We start from the raw sequence: 20,491 nt of genomic DNA, 5'->3' as shown, positions 1-20,491 counted from the left end.
TCTAAAATTAAAACTTTAAGGCACTGGTGGAAAGAGATTCAGGTTCTCTTCTTTATGAATAAATATGAAGAGCAATGGAACAGTGACAATTTTGGCCCTTAGGGTTGTATTGTTATTTAACTTCTAGATAATTTACAGGATGGTGTCCAAGACCTTATGTAGTTCTGCAGATTTTTCTCAACAGTGATTTAGCACCATGATGATCTCTAGCACAAGCATTGAGGTCACTGAGTACATTTTAAAATATCATTAGAAGTAAAAAAAATAGTTCCTCATAATGGGAACACTAGCCTAGTTTATTAACTCTCTTAAACATTACTGTTCTTTCTGATTTGTACATTTTTTCTTTTATTGATCACCAACTATTGTGAGATGTTCCATAATATTAACTTCAATATTACTTCAAATAGATCATAAAACAAATTATTTATTAAAAAACCATATTTATTAAAATAATAAAAACACTGATGGGAACTCTGCAATTAGGAACTCCTGCCAAGAAAACAAGGTATTGACTCCCAATTGCTTTCTTAATCACTGACTTGGAATGTCTACCAAAAGAAAAAAAATATCAAATTAAAAAGAAGTTATTACTAGATTTTTCTCATTTCCAAGAGAAGTTTTCTTTCCTTACTTGGGGAGTGTGCAGATAGGTGGTTTGGATCGAATGATTTCCTTGTTCACAAGCTCTTTTTCCAAGTCACCTCCAGCTAAACACCAAAGGTAATACACTTCTTCAATAGATCTTTCTGCCAGGTAATCACTGCTTAAATCTATTAATGGAAAATTAAAAAGCTATCACACCTTCTGTTTTTATTAAAAGGCAACAGGCAATAATAGCTGACATTATAAAAAAGTAAAAACTGAAGAACATAATAAGATTCCCTTTAGAATAGTCATACTACACAGAGAGGACTTTGATCAAAGGGGCCTTGCTAGGTTCCTCCCTGTTTACCACACTGAGTTCATATTTTCTGTAATTATCTGTGGGTGATAACTCTTTCCTGGAACAGGTCTTCCATCTTCAATTCTTTTAAACAGTTAGGGGAAAGTCCAAAAGTTCTTTATGAGTCTTTTGGGCCTTGCTTATTTTTAGCTCAAAATAATCTGTGTGCCAGAGTAGCACTTCTTGGGGAGGCCTTCCTGGAACCCCATCATTATGTATTCCTCTATTGAAGGAGGTCATCAAAAAGACATGAAAGCCAGTTGATGTCAAGCTGGACCCTGGCAAATGGAGGCTCCCACCCCTTCCCCTGTCCTTGGAAAGTGCGTTCAGCTTGCCTTCCCCACTCCCAGAAGCTGCTCCAAGAATACAGCCTTGAGATAGATGTGTGGTGTTGAGATTGTCTGCACTGAATACACAATTGAACCCAACTAAGGCCTCTATACATAAATTTTTAAGATTCTGGAGGGGAGGGGAGGAAATCTGCTCATTTGGTGGTAATCCAAGTCTAGCTTCATAAGCAAATTCTCTTGCTTATTTAAAAAATAAAAAAGAATAGTCATAGTACAAAATGCAGAGGATTAAATGCAGATATACATATTGGTTGTGTATTCAGTTTCTTTGAGAAAAAAGTGTAATTTTTCCCCTCTGTATCAGAGAATATGGGATATACCTATCAGATATATCAAGCTCTGCAGGAAAGAAAGAAGGGCAGAAAAAAGCACTTGGGTAGGCAACCAACACACACTGTCCCATCTTTATGTCTTGAGGCAATTTCTGCCTCTTTTGAGAAGTCCTTCTTTATATTTCAGGGAGGCTTTGCTTCCACTTACTACGTGCGTACTAACCCTCATTTATAACAGTAATTGTGCGACTGAATGTCTGTCTGCCTCCCCATTTGGCAAAAATGATACTTGCAGATACAGTGTATGGAACATAGTAGAAACTCAATAAATATTTGATTGAACCAATGTTCAGTAAGTATTTCCTGCCACAACTTATGTAGTGATAATTTTTCAGTATAAAGGTAACATACTGGTGTCCCTAAAACACACATTCTGAGAGTTGTAATCTTCAGAGAGGAATTAAAAGAGAAAAGGTGATATTCTGTTACAAACATGGAATATAATGATATGGACTTCCTATCAATAATATGATTTTTTGAGATCATTTATAATACATTTTATGAAATATGATATACAAATATTGTTGTAGTAGAAATTCCATTGGAAATTAGAAGATCTGATTTTAGCATTAAGATTTGAGATGAAAATAAGACCTTGGTTTACATAATAAAAAAATTTTTGTTTGGTGCTACTTCCTTTCCTTGATTCTTAAATTTCTTGCTCCAAAGAAATTAAATTTAAAGGACTAAAATGTTAGGTTATATTTTAATCACTTCCAGAATTACTTCTATCCTTTGTTGTATTTATCATTACCTTTACACAGCTGACCGATATCCTCAGGCAGAGTTAAATCGGCACATCTCAGAGAAGAAGAAAACAGGCTGGTAGGTTTGGTAAAGGGAGTGTATAAAGGTGACACTTCACTGAACACATTGTCCTGCATTAATTCATCTGGGGTTGGCCTTAAGAAATATTTAAAATACGGAACATGAATGAAAGTCATTAAAATTTTCCTAGAATAATGGCACACTTCAAGGGATAGTTAAAAGTCAAAATTACCTCATTAGTATAGAAAATAATAAAGTTCTCCTTATTAGAGTCTAGATATATACCTTTAAAAAGAGAATCAAGTGACTGTAAATAAATGCTGACTTTTTTACCTTTGTTGTGCTTTTTGTACTTTATGATAAAAAATTATTACATATGAGCATCTCCATTTTTTACTTTTAGCTTGACCATCATATACCTGCTTTACTGAATACCTTAATTAAATAATAAAATTGTAAACTGATAAAATCTTCTGATTTTCTTCCTACTCTCTTAGTTTATGTGGTATATTTACCCAAAACTATGCTTTTAATACCATTCCTCTCTTTAGGAAATGTTTTCCTAAAGACAAATTCGAATATATTATTTTCAAATATTATATACTTACTGAGTTTAGGGACAACTGGATGGCTAACAATGACATCATCAAATGAAAATAAATAATAAAACTTCTAAGAAATCCTTTTATATTATCAACAATTATTAACTTACCTCACCATTTATCTAAGTTCTTTTCTATAATACATATTTGCCAATAAACTTTTGTTCTCATTTTTCTCATATCATTTGTATCTAGGCATATCTATATTCCACAGTTTAGCTGATTTTCTAATTGGAGGCTAGGAAATGAACTAGTAACTGCTTTTGGTATATGCCAGTTTTCTAACCATGGTTAATTATTTTTTCTTCTTTAATTACCATACATTAAAGCCATAACTAACAATTATGATACCAATATCAATCATGTACTACTATATATGTTAATATTCTTATTTAACCCTTTAGTATTAAAAACTTAACTACTTATATGTTAAGATCTCAGTAATAATCCCAAACTCTTGATATCAACCTTTTAGAAGGGTGGAAGGTGAGGCACTTCTTCAAAAGAGCTATCACATTTTCAGGAAGCTCCTGGTAAATAGAGAGAGAAAAGAATTATTTTAAAAAATCCATTTAAAAATTTATATTACTTAAATGTTTGCTACTTTACAATGTTTTGACTTTTTTTGAAAGTTTTTATTTGGACTTTAAAGAAATTCATATTAGTTTGTCACTCTGTCAAAAAGCAGATAACTAAACAGAAATAAACATAGCTTTAAAATAGTTTGCTATTGAATCCCAAGTATGCAGAATAAATAAATTTTCAATAACAGATTAACGACAAACCTTTATAATGTCCAGACAACCATGCTCTTCAGCCAGAACTATTATAGTGTCATCTATGCAGTCTATAAAACAGAAAAATTATATGAATTAAAGCTGCTTTTCTAACTTATACTAACTGGGAATTGAACTCTAATAAAATTTTTTTTAATTATGTAATTCAGTTTTAGAACTTGGAATATTAAAAAGCTTGAGACTTTTTCAACTTTCCTTACATGCTTTGATAAAAATAAATACTTCAAACACTAAGTATTAATTGTATCATAGATACTGAAAGCACCTTAAATAGTGAATTAAAGCAGTAATTCAAGGAGGTAAAGATTCTCTCCTTCTCTCTTCCCCCCTCTCTCTCTATATGTATATACACATATTACTATTTAAAAAGGCTTTAGTATATTTTTACGATTATATGAGTAATTTATTTTTATTAAATACAATTTGAAGAATGTACACACGTTTCTCTGGGATTTAAAGTATAAGTTCTACAAACGTATGGACAGCAAGGGGGGAAAGCAGTGGAGGGTGGTGGTGGTGGTGTGATGAATTGGGGGATTGGGATTGACATGTATACACTGATGGGTATAAAATGGATGACTAATAAGAACCTGCTGTATAAAAAAATAAATTAAATAAAATTTTAAAAAAAGTATAAGTTCTAATCTGTAGACAACATTTATAGATCTCTAAGACTCCTTAACAGCTATATTATCAATCTTTGACATTAAAGAGGTAAATATTATAAAATTTTATTTACAATTCATTATCATTTAATATTTACTAATATTATTCTATACAAATCCTTATTTGTAGACCCTATTAACCTGGACACCAATCTGTCACTCTTTTACACAAAGTGCTCTATCACTGTTTTTCTCTCCTTTTTTACCACACATGCTTAAATTATTCCACTCTAAAGTGGATTACACAAATTTTTATAAATGTGAATGACAAATATTTGCATTATATACATGTAAAATACATGAGCTTGTTGTAAGGAAAAATAAACATTCTTCCTCAGTCATTATTCACACAATTCACCAAGTAGAAAGCTGAAAAGTTACAATACATTGCCTGAAGGCAACTGCGACAGTGAAGTACAATTTTATAATCTCATATTTTGATTTCACAAGTTAGTTTACTTGGCTAGATCATGCTAAGATTATATCCATGTACATTATAATTCCTTAGTCAATGAGGAAAGCTGTCCTATAATACTTCAAAGGCACTTCTTAAACTGTCCTGTTAATGCTTACCACTGATCATTAGAAAATTAAAGAAAGTGAGGATATTTCAGTGTATCCACTATTTTGAAGAACACGTTCTCAATATGCATAACTACTGTCACTAAAGATTATATTTATAGTTGAAAGATAATGAATTGTGAGACACTTACCCAGTGTAAGCAAAAATTTTAGCCTTTCAGAAATATCCAAACTCTGAAATAGTTTTCTTCCCTAAATAAAATGAGAAAAGAAATTCTTGTTAACATTTACATCATTCTTCACAGGGGGGTCTTGTTTTTTCAGCGCTGAAAATGATTTTATCAGTTACCTCTATTTCTCTTCAGAGGTTTTATTAGATTTTTTGAGTTGGCTCCACTAAAGAAAAATCATTGGTGATGTAACATTTTTTTAAATGTTGCATAATATTTAACACTTAAGCATTTCATATATCTAAGGATCATTACATTTTAGTTTGATCTCAAGCATTCTTCATTTTTGAGACCTACATATACCTGGTGGTCTAGAGGAACTCCAGGAGTCTTATTTCATTAAAAGACCAAGATGCCATATTACCCTTTCATCTACCCAATTAATTCTTACTTATATAGCATGATCCAGGTAGTCTGTTATCTCCATTAAGAAACATTCCATGACACTCCTTCCTCTTCCCAAAGTGACTTAAGATGACCATTTTTGTGTTCCCATAGCACCTGGTATATTTCTTTATAAGACACATACATTGTATTTTAGTTGTTTCCTTAATAGTTGGCCTCAGGGGGCTCCTTGGAATGGAGTCTTAAATCAAACACTTACAACTTTAACTAATGATCATGTGTTGAGCGACTACCGAGTGCCAAGTTGGACTTTCTACAACCAATTATACAACTTGGGCAAATTACTTAACCACCTTAAGCCTCACTTTTCTCATTTATAAATTGGAATATTAACTATACATGCCACACAGGGTACAGTGAAGGTTATATGATGTATAAAAAAGTGCTTAGCATTTTCTGAATAAAGAAAATGCTTCATAAATGTTGGCTATTATTATGTTTCTCTAATTATTAACAAATTAAACATATATGATCATTTAAATAGACTTAGAAGGAAAAGGCTTAAGAAGATAGCTTGGTCTTTAGAGAAAAAGAGGCTCTGATTTTCTGTTTTTTTGTTTTTTTAATACAGAGGAAAAAAATCTCTTGAAGACTTATGAAATTAGAACTACAGGTGGAGAGATCATTGAAAACAAGTTGCCATTCCTCTCTCTCTTCTCAATCACTTACACTACTATCAACATTAATCTTGTAGACCTAAAGGCCAGATACTATAAAACTCGTAGAGGAAAACACAGGCAGAACACTCTCTGACATAAATCGAAGCAAGATCCTTTTTTGATCCACCTCCTAGAGTAATGAAAATAAAAACAAAAATAAACAAATGGGACCTAATTAAACTTAAAAGCTGTTGCACAGCAAAGGAAACCATAAACAAAACGAAAAGACAACCCACAGAATGGGAAAAAGTATTTGCAAATGAAGCAACTGACAAGGGATTAATCTCCAAAATATACAAACAGCTCATGCAGCTCAATAACAAAACAAACAAACAAAAAAACCCAATCAAAATAATGGGCAGAAGATCTAAACAGACATTGATCCAAAGAAGACATACAGATGGCCAAAAAGCACATGAAAAGATGTTCAACATCACTAATTATTAGAAAAGTACAAATCAAAACTAGAATGAGGGATCACCTCACACTAGTTAGAATGGTCACCATCAAAAAAATCTACAAACAATAAATGCTGGAGAGGGTGTGGAGAAGAGGGATTCCTTCTACACTGCTGGTAGGAATATAAATTGGTACAGCTTCTATGGAGAACAGTATGGAGGTTTCTTAAAAAAAAACTAAACTAAGAGCTACCATATGATCCAGCAATCCTACTTCTGGGCATATACTCTGAGAAAACCATAATTCGCAAGGATACATGCACCCCAATGTTCATTTGCAGCACTATTTACAATAGCCAGGACATGGAAGCAACCTAAATGTCCATTGACAGAGGAATGAATAAAGAAGATGTGGTACATATACACAATGAAATATCACTCAGCCATGAAACAGAACAAAATAATGCCATCTGCAGCAACAATGGATGGACATAGAAATTGCCCTACTGAGTGATGTAAGTCAGACAGAGAAGGACAAATAACATATGATATTGCTTATACGTGGAATCTAAACTAATAGTACAAATGAACTTACCTACAAAACAGAAATAGAGTCACAGATGTAGAAAACAATCTTAGGGTTACCAGGGGGAAAGGGATAAATTGGGAGATTGGGATTGACATATACACACTATAATATATAAAATAGATAACTAATAAGGACCTACTGTATAGCACAGGGAACTCTACACAATACTCTGTAACGACCTAAAAAAAAGAATCTAAAGAAGAGTTGATATATGTATAAATGATTCACTTTGCTGTACACCTGAAACTAACACAACATTGTAAACAACTATACTCCAATAAAAATTTTTAAAAAAGAACCACCTTAAAAAATTAACTGATTTCAGGGCTTCCCTGGTGGCGCAGTGGTTTAGAGTCCGCCTACCGATGCAGGGGACACAGGTTCGTGCCCCGGTCTGGAAAGATCCCACATGTCGCGGAGCGGCTAGGCCCCTGAGCCATGGCCACTGAGCCTGCATGTCCGGAGCCTGTACTCCGCAACGGGAGAGGCCGCAACAGTGAGAGGCCCACGTACCGCAAAAAAAAAAAAAATAATAATAATTGATTTCAGTTTACTTAAAAACTTTAAATGGTCTTCCATACCTTACATAACTAAGTATAAATCTCTCAATACAGCATTCAAAGTCTCCTAGGATATGGCTCCAAAATAACTTTTCAGTTTAAATGCTTACTATTTATCTATCCTGTGATGAAAACACATACACACACACACACACACACACACACACACGAAGCAGTTAAATTTGATTACTTGCAATACAGTGAACACACTCTACTATTCAGACTCATGTTATTTCTCTACTACTAATTTTTTCTTCGTGTCTATCAAAATTCTGTATAGTCATCCCTCACTATCCAGGGGGGACTGGTTCCAGGACCTACTTGGATACCAAAATCCACTGATGCTCAAGTCCTTTATTTAAAGTGGCATAGTATTTGCAAATAACCTACACACATCCTCCCTTATACTTTAAATCATTTCTAGATTACTTATAATACCTAATACAATGCAAATGCTATGTAAATAGTTATAAATAAAATGTAAATGCTATGTAAACAGTACTGTTGCATGGCAAATTTAAGTTTTGCTTTTTGGAACTTTCTGGAATTTTTTTCCAAATATTTTCAATCCATGGTTGGTTGAATCCGTAGATGCAGAATCCACAAATACAGAGGGCCAACTATACCTTTGTTTAATTCTTACTCCCAACTGTTAGTTTTGTGACTTAAAGAATTCAAAATCCTTTCTCTCAGCACTTTGATGGCACTGTCCCACTGTTTTCTTGCATTCACACTGCTAAGAAGTTTAATACCAATCTAATTGTTATTCTTTGTAGGTAATAGGTCTTTTCTCTGGCACATTTTAAGATTTTCTCAACACTGATAAAGACATCAGAGCTTAGTAAAGGCAGCTTAGCACGTTGGTTAAGGGTACATAAAGCTTTGGACACAGATTGATGGACACAAATCTGCTGAATTAGTTACTACTATGTAACTAGGACAGGTTGTTTAACCTCTCTGTACCTCAATTTCCTAATCTGTAAAGATAGTAATTAGATAAACTTTATAAGTACTGGAAAGAGATTGAGATAATAGATGTAAATATGTTAGAAAAGTACCTGGCTCTTACGAAGTGCTCAATAAACGTTACTCACTATTTCATCATTAGTCATCTCCTAAAAGTTTAGTATAAGATTTCTAGCTATTTGTTGTTGTTGTTGTTGTTTGTATGTTGTGATTTTTTTTCTTTTGCCTTGCAAGGTAATTAGTATGTTCTTTCAAATTGAGAACTTTACTCTCTACTTTTGATACTACTATACGATATTAGAACATCTTGTCTGTCTTTTAAAATTTCTTTTATATTTTCAATCTTTTTATCTATTTGTGTCATATCCTGGGAGATTAACTCAGTGTTCAGTGTGTCCAGTTTCCTATGATCCATTTATTTAGTTCTTTATTTTAATAATTACATATTTTTTTCTTAAAACTCTTAGCTGATTCTTTTCAGTAAATGTTCTTGATTCCTAGTTTCTGTAATTGTTTCATAAATTGAATTGTTTCCTTTATCTCTTAAAGAACACATACATTTATTATAAAGTCCTTTCTATTTGTAATAAAATGTAAACTCTATTCGTTGTTCCTTTTTTATAGTAGAGGCCAAATTTAGATGCTTGGTGTTTCTTAGATATGTACTCATTTTTTAATACAGAATTCTCCTATACATGTTTTGGACTATGGAAACTTCTGGGTGACAGAGCAGCTGTACTGACTTTCTGGTAATATGGCAAGATCTTCCTAGCAAAGTGCTATAGCTTTTCGTCTATTTCCTTAAAATTTCTAACCTGACAAAAGTTCCCTTTGTTAATTGTTGGTGTGTTATCAATTAATAGCTTAATGTTTTGTATCAAATCTAAAGGTTTGATGAGGTAGAAGATCTAATCCATCTTAAAACTGGACTCTAAACTTTGAGCACCACTTAAAATGTCATGAAAAAAAAAATGTCATGAAGCCCCTATCATGGAATTAATATTTCCTTTCTTGGAATTCACACAGCTCTCTGTGTTTATCTTCAAAGTTAATGAATTTGCATTAAATTATAAACTCTTTGACAATGCACCTTAATCACAGTTTATTCCTACTTCATTGCTATACACACAGTAAAGATCCATCAACATTTGCTGAATCGAATTACTCATATGAGACATACATAGATCATTAGTAAAGAGTTTAAATATAAGTGATGGTAATAAAAAGGAAAAGCTACATACTTCACATTTACACTTATGTATACTTCACATTCCAATAAAATTCTTCATTTAGGCTATGATTTTAAACAAAAATGAGATTCACTATCATTTCATACCAACAAAAAGAAAGATGGTCTAGACAAAGGATAGCAAAGAATCAGAAAATCTGGCATTTTCCCTTAGAAAAAGCAGTGCCAATCTGTAAGCTACCATGTTTTTGTGAATATTTAAATATTAATAATAAAAGCTACCATTTATGGACTGTTTGCAAAGCAACACCCTATACTAAGTACTTTATATACGTTATTTCATATAATTTTTCCAACAGCTTTACAATATAGATACTATTATTATTTATGGAAGTAGAACCAAAGCCTTAAGAAGTTAGTTACCCTAAGTCGTACAACTATATTTTGCTGCATTAGATTTCAAACCCCGTTCTCTCTGACTACAAAAGGCTGTCTCTTAACTATTATGCTTTACCTCCTCCACTGTTGAATTAGTTCTGAAAACACACAAAATGAAGAACATAATGTCATCCTAAATCTTAGATATGGTAAAGATCAATGAGTTAATACTTCCAAAATACTTTAAAAATCTCTTGGAAGAGAGAGACCTTCAAGATGGCGGAGGAGTAAGACGTGGAGATCACCTTCCTCTCCACAAATACATCAGAAATACAACTACATGTGGAACAACTCCTACAGGACACCTACTGAATGCTGGCAGAAGACCTCAGACGTCCCTAAAGGCAAGAAACTTCCCAAGTACCTGGGTAGGGCAAAAGAAAAAAGAAAAAACATAGACAAAAGAATAGGGACAGGACCTGCACCTCTGGGAGGGAGCTGTGAAGGAGGAAAGGTTTCCACACACTAGGAAGCCCCTTCACTGGCAGAGACAGGGGTGGCGGGGCGGGGGGGAAGCTTTGGAGTCACGGAGGAGAGTGCAGCAACAGGAATGCAGAGGGAAAAGCAGAGAGATTCCGCACAGAGGATCGGTGCTGACCAGCACTCACCAGCCCGAGAGGCTTGTCTGCTCACCCGCCGGGACAGGTCGGGGCTGGGAGCTGAGGCTCAGGCTTCGGAGGTCAGATCCCCGAGAGAGGACTGGGGTTGGCTGCGTGAACACAACCTGAAGGGGGCTGGTGCACCACAGCTAGCCGGGAGGGAGTCCAGGAAAAAGTCTGGACCTGCCTAAGAGGCAAGAGACCATTGTTTTGGGGTGTGCAAGGAGAGGGGATTCAGAGCACCGCCTAAATAAGCTCCAGAGACGGGTGCAAGCCACAGATATCAGTGCGGACACCAGGGACAGGCATGAAATGTTAAGCATGTGTGCAAGCACAGGTCACTAGCCACACCTCCCATCCCAGGAGCCTGGGCAGCCCACCACTGCCAGGGTCCCATGATCCATGGACAACTTCCCCGGGAGAAGACACAGCGCACCTCAGGCTGTTGCAACATCACGCCAGCCTCTGCCACCTAAGGCTCCCCCCGCATCCCGTACCCCTCCCTTCCCCAGCCTGAGCGAGCCAGAGTCCCCTAATCAGCCCTTCCTTTAACCCTGTCGGGTCTGAGCAAAGAACAGATGCCCTCAGGCGACCTACACGCACAGGCAGGGCCAAATCCAAAGCTGAACCCCAGGATCTGTGAACAAAGAAGAGAAAGGGAAATCTCTCCCAGCAGCCTCAGGAGCAGCAGATTAAATCTCCAAAATCAACGTGATGTACCCTGCATCTGTGGAATACCTGAATGGACAACGAATCAACCCAAAATTGAGGAGGTGGACTTTGGGAGCAACGGTATATATATTTTTTTCCTTTTTCTCTTTTTGTGAGTGTGTATGTGTATGCTTCTCTCTGTCATTTTTTTGTCTGTATAGCTTTGCTTTTACCATTTGTCCGAGGGTTCTGTCTGTCCGTTTTTTGTTGTTGTTGTTTTTAGTATAGATTTTAGCACTTCTTATCACTGGTGGATTTGTTTTTTGGTTTGGTTGCTCTCTTCTTTCTTTTGTTTATTTTTCCTTTTTGAAATTACTTATTAATTTTTTTACTTTTAATAATTTTTTATTTTAATTTTTTAACTTTATTTTATTCTTTCTTTAATTCTTTCTTTTTTTCTCCCTTTACTTCTGAGCCTTGTGGCTGACAGGGTCTTGGTGCTCCAGCTGGGTATCAGGCCTATAGCTCTAAGGTGGGAGAGCCGAGTGCAGGATATTGATCCACCGGAGACCTACTGGCCCCACATAATATCAAATGGCAAAAGCTTTCCCAGAGATCTCCGTCTCAACGCTAAAACCCAGATCCACTCAATGACCAGCAAGTTACAGTGCTGGACACCCTACGACAAACAATTAGCAAGACAAGAAAACAACCCCACCCATTACCAGAGAGGCTACCTAAAATCATAAGGTCACAGACACCCCAAAACACACCACCAGACGTGGTCCTGCCCACAAGAAAGACAACATCCAGCCACATCCACCAGAACACAGGCACTAGTCCCCTCCACCAAGACGCCTACACAACCCACTAAACCAACCTTAGCCTCTGGGGACAGACACCAAAAATGATGGGAACTACGAACCTGCAGCCTGCAAAAAAGAGACCCCCAAGCACAGTAAGTTAAGCAAAATGAGAAGACAGAGAAACACACAGCAGATGAAGGAGCAAGGTAAAAACCCACCACACCAAACAAATGAAGAGGAAATAGGCAGGCTACCTGAAAAAGAATTCAGAGAAATGATAAAAAAAGTGGATGCAAATCTTGGAAATAGAATGGAGAAAATACAAGAAACGTTTTACAAGGACCTAGAACTAAAGAGCAAACAAAAAATGATGAAGGACACAATAAATGAAATTAAAAATTCTCTAGAAGGAATCAATAGCAGAAAAACTGATGCAGAAGAATGGATAAGTGACCTGGAAGGTAAAAGAGTGCAAGTAACTACTGCAGAGCAGAATAAAGAAAAAAGAATGAAAAGAATTGAGGAGACTCTCACAGACCTCTGAGACAACATTAAACACACCAATATTTGAATTATAGGGGTCCCAGAAGAAGAAGAGAAAAAGAAAGGGACTGGGAAAATACTTGAAGAGATTATAATAGAAAACTTCCCTAATATGGGAAAGGAAATAGTTAATCAAGTCCAGGAAGCACAGAGAGTCTCATACAGGAAAAATCCAAGGAGGAACACGTCAATACACATATCAATCAAACTATCAAAAGTTAAATACAAGGAAAAAATAATAAAAGCAGCAAAGGAAAAACAACAAATAACATACAAGGAAATCCCCATAAGGTTAACAGCTGATCTTTCAGCAGAAACTCTGCAAGCCAGAAGGGAGTGGCTGGACATATTTAAAGTGATGAAAGGGAAAAACCTACAACCAAGATTACTCTACCCAGCAAGGATCTCATTCAGATTCGATGGAGAAATTAAAACCTTTACAGACAAGCAAAAGCTAAGAGAATTCAGCACCACCAAACCAGCTTTACAACAAATGCTTAAGGAACTTCTCTAGGCAGGAAACACAAGTGAAGGAAAAGACCTACAATAACAAACCCAAAAGAGTTAAGAGAATGGTAATAGGAACATACATATTGATAATTACCTCAAATGTAAATGGATTAAATGCTCCAACCAAAAGACATACACTGGCTGAATGGATACAAAAACAAGACCCATGCATATGCAGTTTACAAGAGACCCACTTCAGACCTAGGGACACATACAGACTGAAAGTGAGGGGAAGGAAAAAGATATTCCATGCAAATGGAAATCAAAAGAAAGGTGGAGTAGCAATTCTCATATCAGACAAAATAGACTTTAAAACAAAGACAATTACAAGAGACAAAGAAGGACACTACATAATGATCAAGGGATCAATCCAAGAAGAAGATGTAACAATTATAAATATTTATGCACCCAACATAGAAGCACCTCAGTACATAAGGCAAATGCTAACAGCCATAAAAGGGGAAATTGACAGTAACACAATCATAGTAGGGGACTTTAACACCTGACTTTCACCAGTGGGCAGAGCAATCAAAATGAAAATAAATAAGGAAACACAAGCTTTAAATGATACATTAAACAAGATGGACTTAATTGATATTTACAGGACATTCCATCTAAAACAGAATACACTTTCTTCTCAAGTGCTCATGGAACATTCTCCAGGATACATCATATCTTGGGTCACAAATCAAGCCTTGGTAAATTTAAGAAAATTGAAAGCGTATCAAGGGTCTTTTCTGACCACAACACTATGGGACTAGGTATCAATTACAGGAAAAAAAATCTGTAAAAAATACAAACACATGGAGGCTAAACAATACACTACTAAATAACCAAGAGATCACTGAAGAAATCAAAGAGGAAATCAAAAAATACCTAGAAACAAATGACAATGAAAAGACGATGACCCAAAACCTGTGGGATACAGCAAAAGCAGTTCTAAGAGGAAAGTTTATAGCAAAGTTTAAGAAACAAGAAACATCTCAAATAAACAACCTAACCATATACCTAAAGCAATTAGAGAAAGAAGAACAAAAAAACCCCAAAGTTAGCAGAAGGAAAGAAATCGTAAAGATCAGATCAGAAATAAATGAAAATGAAATGAAGGAAAGGATAGCAAAGATCAATAAAACTAAAAGCAGGTTCCTTGAGAAGATAAACAAAATTGATAAACCATTAGCCAGACTCATCAAGAAAAAGATGGAGAAGACTCAAATCAACAGAATTAGAAATGAAAAAGGAGAAGTAACAACTGACACTGCAGAAATACAAAGGATCATGAGAGATTACTACAAGCAACTATATGCTAATAAAATGGACAACCTGGAAGAAATGGACACATTCTTAGAAAAGCACAGCCTTCCGAGACTAAACCGGGAAGAATAGAAAAAATAAACAGACCAATCACTAGCACTGAAATTGAGACTGTGATTAAAAATCTTCCAACAAACAAAAGCCCAGGACCAGATGGCTTCACAGGCGAATTCTATCAAACATTTAGAAAAGAGCTAACCCAACCTTCTCAAACTCTTCAAAAAAAAATGCCGAGGAAGGAACACTCCCAAACTCATTCTACGAGGCCACCATCACCATGATACCAAAAACAGACAAAGATGTCACAAAGACAGAAAACTACAGGCCAATATCACTGATGAACATAGATGCAAAAATCCTCAACAAAATACTAGCAAACAGAATCCAGCAGCACATTAAAAGGATCATACACCATGATCAAGTAGGTTTCTTCCCAGGAATGCAAGGATTCTTCAGTACATGCAAATCAATCAATGTGATACACCATATTAAGAAATTGAAGGAGAAAAACCATATGATCATCTCAATAGATGCAGAAAAAGCTTTTGACAAAATTCAACATCCATTAATGATAAGAACCCTCCAGAAAGTAGGCAAAGAGGGAACTTACCTCCACATAATAAAGGCCATATATGACAAACCCACAGCCAACATTGTTCTAAATGGTGAAAAACTGAAAGCATTTCCACTAAGGTCAGGAAAAAGACAAGGTTGCCTACTTTCACCACTATTATTCATCATTGCTTTGGAAGTTTTATCCACAGCAATCAGAGAAGAAAAAGAAATAAAAAGAATCCAAATCGGAAAAGAAGAAGTAAAGCTGTCACTGTTTGCAGGTGACATGACACTATACACAGAGCGTCCTAAAGACTCTATCAGAAAACTGCTAGAGCAAATGAATGAATTTGGTAAAGTAGCAGGATACAAAATTAATGCACAGAAATAACTTGCATTCTTAAACACTAATGATGAAATATCTGAAAGAGAAATTAAGGAAACACTCCCATTTACCACTGCAACAAAAAGAACAAAATACCTAGGAAAAAACCTACCTAAGGAGGCCAAAGACCTGTATGTAGAAAACTATAAGACACTGATGAAAGAAATTAAAGATGATACAAACACATGGAGAGATATATCATGTTCTTGGATTGGAAGAATCAACATTGTGAAAATGGCTCTACTACCCAAAGCAATCTACAGATTCAATGCAATCCCTATAAAACTACCAATGGCATTTTTCACAGGACTAGAACAAAAAATTGCACAATTTGTATGCAAACACAAAAGACCCTGAATAGCCAAAGCAATCTTGAGAAAGGAAAACGGAGCTGGAGGAATCAGGCTCCTTGACTTCAGACCTTACTACAAAGTTACAGTAATCAAGACAGTATGGTACTGGCACAAAAACAGAAATATAGATCAATGGAACAGGATAGAAAGCCCAGCGACAAACCCACGCAAATATGGTTATGTTATTTTTGATAAAGGAGACAAGAATATACAATGGAGAAAAGACAGCCACTTCAATAAGTGGTGCTGGGAAGACTGGATAGCTACATGTCAAACAATGAAATTAGAACACTCCCTAACACCATACACAAAAATAAACTAAAAATAGATTAAAGACCTAAATGTAAGGCCAGACACTATAAGACTCTTAGAGGAAAACATAGGCAGAACACTCTATGACATAAATCACAGCAAGATCCTTTTTGACCCACTTCCTAGAGAAATGGAAATAAAAACAAAAATAAACAAATGGGACCGAATGAAACTTCAAAGCTTTTGCACAGCAAAGGAAACCATAAACAAGACAAAAGGACAACCCTCAGAATGGGAGAGAATATTTGCAAATGAAGCAACTGACAAAGGATTAATCTCCAAAATTTACAAGCAGCTCATGCAGCTCAATATCAAAAAAACAAACAACCCAATCCAAAAATGGGCAGAAGACCTAAATAGACATTTCTCCAAAGAAGATATACAGATTGCCAAAAAACACATGAAGGAATGCTCAACATCACTAATCATTAGAGAAATGCAAATCAAAACTACAATGAGGTAACACCTCACACTGTTCAGAATGGCCATCATCAAAAAATGTACAAACAATAAATCCTGGAGACGGTGTGGAGAAAAGGGAACAAAGGGAACCCTCTTGCACTGTTGGTGGGAATGTAAATTGATACAGCCACTATGGAGAACAGTATGGAGGTTCCTTAAAAAACTAAAAATAGAACTACCGTATGACCCAGCAAGTGCACTACTGGGCATATACCCTGAGAAAACCATAATTCAAAAAGAGTCATGTACCACAATGTTCATTGCAGCTTTATTTACAGTAACCAGGACATGGTAGCAACCTAAGTGTCCATCAACAGATGAATGGATAAAGAAGACGTGGCACATATATACAATGGCATATTACTCAGCCATAAAACGAAATGAAATTGAGTTATTTGTAGTGAGGTGGATGGACCTAGATTCTGACATACAGAGTGAAGTAAGTCAGAAAGAGAAAAAGAAATACTGTATGCTAACACATACATATGGATTCTAAAAAGAAAAAAAATGGTTATGAAGAACCTAGGGGCAGGACAGGAACAAAGACATAGAGAATGGACTTGAGGACATGGGGAGGGGGAAGGGTAAGCTGGGACGAAGTAAGAGAGTGGACTTATATATACTATCAAATGTAAAACAGATAGCTAGTGGGAAGCAGCTGCACAGCACAGAGAGATCAGCTCGGTGCTTTGTGACCACCTAGAGGGGTGGGATTGGGAGGGTGGGAGGGAGATGCAAGAGGGAACAGATATGGGAACATATGTATACGTATAGCTGATTCACTTTGTTATAAAGCGGAAACTAACACACCATTGTAAAGCAATTATACTCCAATAAAGATGTTAAAAAAAACATCTCTTGGAAGACAGAACAACAGATGAATAATAAAAATGTGTGCCTTTAAAGACCTTATTGTCCATGTAGACAAACATGACAAATGCTAAAATAGAAAAGGAGAGAAAAGAAGACAGGAACTAACCCTGGCAGGTATTTGGAGGGAGGATTGACAAAATATTAGTTGTCTCTCCAAATCCATCCTGATCTTCTTTCTGAATATTTAGGCATTTGTATTCTGTTGAACCTACATGTGGCCACATGAATAAAGTGCCACTAGTGAAAAGAACAGAGTTGATATCTGCAACTTTTATATCATCTTTTTAAAGACAGTTACCATGAATTCACTCCTCTTCTTTCCTTATAGCTAAAAAAGAGGATAAAGAGAGCATCTTTGGAAATCAGGTGGTGAGAATGGTGGAGCCATTCCTGAGAGCCTAAGTTTTTTCATGATGCTGTGGAACAGAGCCCACCCTAACTTTCTGTGGACTGTTACATGAGGGAGAAAAACATCTGTGTTTTTTAAGCTACTGCAGTTTTAATTCATTTGTTTTTAATAGCTGTATAGTCTTTATTACCCTAATAAATATAGAGGATATTTCAGGAAGGCCTCATAAAAAGCCAACTCAGTTACAAAGTCAGTCTTACAGGAGACAGAATAACAGAGGAGAAGGGATTTAAGGAAGAAAGAATACCACAGAAGGGAGAGAGAGAATGAACATACCAAAGCATGTAAGCAGTTTTAGTGTAAATGTTTCTAAATATGCTTAATTTTTTACACTTAGTACAGTGTGTATATATATATATATATTTTTTTTTTTTTTTTTTTTTTTTTGCGGTACGCGGGCTTCTCACTGTTGTGACCTCTCCTGTTGTGGAGCACAGGCTCCGGACGTGCAGGCTCAGCGGCCATGGCTCACAGGCCCAGCCACTCCGCGGCATGTGGGATCCTCCCGGACTGGGGCACGAACCCGTGTCCCCTGCATCGGCAGGCGGACTCTCAACCACTGTGCCGCCAGGGAAGCCCAGTACAGTGTATATTTTTAATACTTAATAAAAGCGTCAATATTTCTAGATATACTAAAATAATATACAAATAGTCAAACAGGATTTTTTACGAAGTCAAATTGAGATTTTTTTCTCTGTTATCTAGTCAATTTGCAAAGCAAAAACATGCTATTGATATTACTAAATAGCCTTCGTATCCAAAAATACTTTCCTAAGAAACACACAATTTATTTTTATGAGTTTACTATTTCTTTATACATACCACACAAAGCTCAAATAAAATGATTCCAAGAGACCAGACATCTGATTTGGGGCCAGAAGGCAACGGTTTCTCACTTGGCACATGATCATTGGTTTTGAAAATTCCTTGTGCAATTACCTCAGGTGCCAAGTATGATGGATACCTAAAATGGTATATTTTAGAAATGAATAATTACTATGAGCTAGAAAGGGGGAAAGAAGTATGTAGTGGTACATTTTTACTATCAGTACAGTACGACCTATGTAAAAGCTCAATGCAATTAGACAACTCTTTCTAGGAAGAATTCTAAACTAACCATAATACAGGCTTCTATGTCTAGGAATCAAGAGCAAATACATGAGTCTCAAATAATTTAAAACCTATCGTGTGTCTGCAATATTAGTTCCTTTCTTTGCTTTCCTCTGTGTTAACATATTGCCTTCTTGCAGCTTTCCAGGTTTCCAGGCGTTTTTCCTTCTTCCTTACTATCTTCTTTTTATCTTCTCTTCTCTTTATACTTAACTCTTCTCTTTATACTTAACTATCTTCTCTTTATACTTAACTCTTATTTAAAGCATATATTATCTTTGAAAATAGTATTTATTCTTTTGAATAGTAGCAATGTCAAAATCTGTAAAAATATATAAATTGAAAGGTAAGACTTTCTCCCATCTCTGTACTCCAGTCACCCACACATATGTATGTATAAATAAACTTTATCACCCATCATCATTGCCCCACAGGGAAGCACACTATATGCACTATTCTGTACCCTTTCTCACTCAAAATATATTTTAGAGATCATTCTAAAAACATAAGTATAGATTTGCCTCATTCTTTTTGAAAACTGCCAATAATTTCATTGTATTGATGCATTTAATTTACTTAAAGCAACTCTGAAGAAGGATATGTTGGAAGTTCCACTCTTTTGCTATTACAAACAATGCTGACGTGGATATATTACAAATATTCCCTTTCCCATGAATATGTATGTGTAGACGAAAGACAAATTCCTAGACATGGCACTACAAAGTCATAAGGTAGATGCATTTTAAATTTTGATTCATGTTGCCAAGTTGCCCTTTCAGGTTATGGCAATTTATATTCTCATAAGCAATATGAGTGCCTATTTCCCCTTACCTTCACCAGCACAAGTTTTTTGAAAATTGCTTTAGTAAATACAAAAGACAGATTAAATGAATAAGGTATAAAGAATAAAGTTTAAAAGAACACCCATGTACCTATCAAGAAGTTTAAGTAAAGAATATGAAATTATCACTAAAGATCCCTCTCTGCTTCTCCCTAATTATACCTCCCTGGTATCCCCCAAAAGGAACAGACAACTGGAATTTTTGTGTTTATAATTCTCTTCCATTTCTTTATAGCTTTACCATATGTTTGTAACCCTAAAAAGTATATTGTTTAGTCAAGCACATTTCTGAACTTTATAGTATTGGAATTATGCTGATGGTATTCCTTTGTGATTTGCTTTTTTAACCAAC

At 35.5% G+C, this 20,491-nt stretch overlaps 1 protein-coding gene across 3 annotated transcripts in view; it reads right to left on the bottom strand.

The window, feature by feature from the left end:
* TBCK (TBC1 domain containing kinase) overlaps positions 1 to 20,491 on the bottom strand; it is a 237,476-nt gene that overhangs the window by 166,637 nt on the left and 50,348 nt on the right. For all 3 annotated transcript variants that reach the window (XM_060299116.2, XM_030864124.3, XM_030864123.3), the window contains exons 6-11: positions 19,011 to 19,152; positions 5,174 to 5,234; positions 3,784 to 3,845; positions 3,467 to 3,528; positions 2,383 to 2,531; positions 635 to 773 (exon numbers count right to left, since the gene is read on the bottom strand). In XM_060299116.2, coding sequence (XP_060155099.1) covers positions 635 to 773; positions 2,383 to 2,531; positions 3,467 to 3,528; positions 3,784 to 3,845; positions 5,174 to 5,234; positions 19,011 to 19,152 — 615 coding nt within the window. The remainder of the gene's footprint in view (positions 1 to 634; positions 774 to 2,382; positions 2,532 to 3,466; positions 3,529 to 3,783; positions 3,846 to 5,173; positions 5,235 to 19,010; positions 19,153 to 20,491) is intronic.

Source organism: Globicephala melas, chromosome 5 (genome assembly GCF_963455315.2).
Source record: "Globicephala melas chromosome 5, mGloMel1.2, whole genome shotgun sequence".
NCBI lineage: Eukaryota > Metazoa > Chordata > Mammalia > Artiodactyla > Delphinidae > Globicephala > Globicephala melas.
The sequence above is the reverse complement of the archived record's forward strand: the minus strand, read 5'-3'. Positions and strand labels throughout refer to the sequence as shown.